Source organism: Orbicella faveolata, unplaced genomic scaffold (assembly GCF_042242905.1).
Source record: "Orbicella faveolata isolate gen_17 unplaced genomic scaffold, um_ofav_v1 contig_25, whole genome shotgun sequence".
In the NCBI taxonomy this organism is placed as follows: domain Eukaryota; kingdom Metazoa; phylum Cnidaria; class Anthozoa; order Scleractinia; family Merulinidae; genus Orbicella; species Orbicella faveolata.
Genome location: NW_028301553.1, coordinates 13242861 through 13245704, shown reverse-complemented (window position 1 = coordinate 13245704; position 2844 = coordinate 13242861). Strand labels below are relative to the sequence as shown.

The 2844-nt window shown below is 39.2% G+C and overlaps 1 protein-coding gene across 1 annotated transcript; it reads right to left on the bottom strand.

The window, feature by feature from the left end:
• Positions 1–721: 721 nt before the first annotated feature.
• Positions 722–2190, bottom strand: LOC149109041 (uncharacterized). The gene is made up of 2 exons (XM_089294093.1): positions 2021–2190; positions 722–1069 (listed from the first exon to the last, which is right to left on the bottom strand). Exons 1-2 carry the CDS (start codon positions 2167–2169, stop codon positions 895–897), a joined length of 324 nt encoding a protein of 107 aa, XP_089150219.1. The 5' UTR covers positions 2170–2190; the 3' UTR covers positions 722–894.
• Between the last annotated feature and the right edge of the window lie 654 nt (positions 2191–2844).

Below are 2844 nucleotides of genomic sequence, written 5' to 3'. Positions count from 1 at the left end.
AGCAGATGTTTAATCAGACTGGCGCGACAAAACAGTGTGCTGACTGATAAAGATCTAAGTAAACCACTGATCTTACGACTGAAAATGGCAACAGCTACGCAAGTTTTAATGGTGTCTACCCTTTTAAATGTGTTAGAATTTCACCATCATGAGCCATTTGACATTTGAATACTTCTCGAAAGGAAAAATTTCGATTGAAATTCATGTAAGTTGTCTTTATTTACATTAGCTTTCAAAAAGATATTTCACGGTACTCACATGTTCGCCGACTGGCTTGAGTTCGCTTCAGATTTCCCGACGTTTCTTTAAAATGAAATATCTCACATAACAAGAGAAAACAAGCATTAAAGTTCCTCGAAATTAGTAACACGGGTTATTTAGCGTTGACACAGCAGAAGAAACGAAAGCGAAAACTCACGTTTTCAGACAACGCGAAATGAGCTTCACTCACGTCGGGCCCGAACGCAGAACGTCAACTTGTTTCCCGCCAGTCATGCGCAGTGGACCTTTTGGCTTTTCCCTGATCTTATGGCGTTCCCGTCGGCGTCCGCGTTGTCTTTGCTTAAAGTCCCTATTATTAGTGGACAACTTTGTCGGAAACAGACGTAACAGAAATGACCAGTATCAGTTTTGGGTATTCTATGGTATAGTTTCCTCAACAGAGGCAAAATCCTGAACAGTACCACTCTAGCACAGACACTCAAGAAACCCTTTGCACCATTCGTCTTACGACCATATTTAATCATTAATAAAACTTGATTACTACATATTTACATCAAATTATTGTGCAGTAAAATACTGATAAATCTAGCTTTCTCCTGAAATCTTTTAAAGCCGGTCTGCAGAAGTAATGGATTTCTTTTGTTCCACAACCAAGTTTGCAAGACTTCCAATTCACAAGTCTCTGAAGTAAAGATTAGGAAGAGAGCAGACAGTCCATTCTTCCACTGGATGTGCTTGTAGAAAACGACCGAATTGACAGGCTTCCTGTTTTAGTTTTAACGCGGCCAGGTCTGTTTCACAGTCAGAACTCTGCCTGTGAAGGCTTATCTCATTGTTTTGAAGAAGTCTGTAAAGGAACAAAGACGAAAAAGGATTAGGCTAGCATATTTTGACTGAACAGGTTTGCGTTGCTGGGGAATAAGGTTAACGAACAGACTGCGTGGTCGTCATCTTCTAGCCCAATTTTCTCTCTTCTTCGTTTGTCAATCATAGCACTGCTTCAGCAGGGATGGATGTTTTTGGAGGGGAGGGGGGTAAATTTGGTGGCTAACCACCCACCCCCTTAGTAAAGCAAAAAATGAAAAAGATTGTGAATATTTCGGAAAAAAATAGAGGCAAAACTCAGGACAGGCACCTCATTACAATTTCTAGTTTGTGTCATTGCTAGTACTTCTGGTAAGAGATTTTTAAATTAGGTTTCAATAGGCGATTTTCATGATGGAGTCATTTGACTACAACTATCCTTCACTTTTTCGTTTTTCGTGTCTTATGTTAATTAGGGCAACTATTATTTAAACCTCACTGGGAATTCAAAATTTAAATAATAAAGAATAAAACGAAAAGAATAGGGTAGCGCTATTTCCGAGTTACCTTGTGCCTTTGTTTCATTCAGAACGAGTCCGCGTGCAAAACCTTTCATATGACAATGTGTTTGATTTGCATGAAAATGGACCTCAGGTGGAGCACATTGTCATATGAATGGCTTCGCACGAAGACTCAAGCAAAAGGCAACTCGAAAATAGCCTCTTCCGGTAGTCGTAGTCAAATAACGACAACGCGCAAATCTGCTATTCTCAAATTGCAACGTTTTGGAGTCATGCTCCATTGATTCTGCAACCCAAAAGTACTAGTCACTCCCCCCACCCTCTAAATATCCTGGATACGCCCTGTTCAGTCTTTTAATGTATTAATTAATGGATCAAAGGGTAGGGATTCAGAATATCACGTGACCCAGAATATATAACCCATCACATCAGCTCGGAGCCGTCAATTCACTAAGAGCTATATAGAGTTTTACCTGAAGTTCCTATCTAGAAAATCACAGCGCTCGTCTGTAACATTAATTGCAATTTTCTCAAGGAAAAGCTTTCGCTCTAATGCTTGAACCTCCTCCTCCATTTCAGCCACCGCGCAATCTGCATCATGGGCTGTTACAGTATCCGGCATTGATCCGGTGAGGTGGCAGCTTTGATTGAGTAACCTACAGAAACGTGAAAAAAGAGAACCTCCATTGAATTTCTTAGCCATACAACTGTCATTCACACTTCTAAGAGAAAGGATTATTGCTTCAATTTCAGGCGCCCAGTTGCCGGCAAAATCATTTATCTGAGTTAAGGTGATCATTGTCTAAATCCGTTACACTCTTTATTTTTTATAAGAATATGTTTTATTTAACAAATTGACGTCAGTTTTTTATGCGTCTGTCCTCTTATTGATGATAAATTGCGTCACAACATTGTCAAAGTGGCTATGGAACCACGAGCCGCAGGCGAGTGGTTTCGCAGTAAACTTTGACAATGTTATGACGAAATTTATCACCAATAAGAGGAAAGACGCATAAAAAACTGACGTTAATTTGTTTTTTACAATTACAAGACCTCAAAATGGTCAAATGCCGGGAATAAATGAGGGGAAAAGACGCCATAAACTTGCGTGAAGTGTATGTTATTCAAAATGACGCGGGCATTGTCAATAGCTTTTCTCACTTTTTGATTGGCTACTTAAAAAAGTCCATAAAATCTCATTGGTTAAAAAGTTGACAGCTTGACAGTTGAAAGTTGACCTTGAAAGCTTACATAAATTAAATTTTATCCGTCTGTACTCTTATTGATGATAAAAATG

What these genes read in the sequence shown, in the direction of transcription:
- LOC149109041 (XM_089294093.1), bottom strand. Translation starts at nt 2,169, where the DNA reads ATGCCGGATACTGTAACAGCCCATGATGCAGATTGCGCGGTGGCTGAA. An exon ending in TTTCTAGATAGGAACTTCAG is followed by an intron (nt 1,070 to 2,020) that starts GTAAAACTCTAT and finishes GTTCCTTTACAG; the next exon opens with ACTTCTTCAAAACAATGAGA.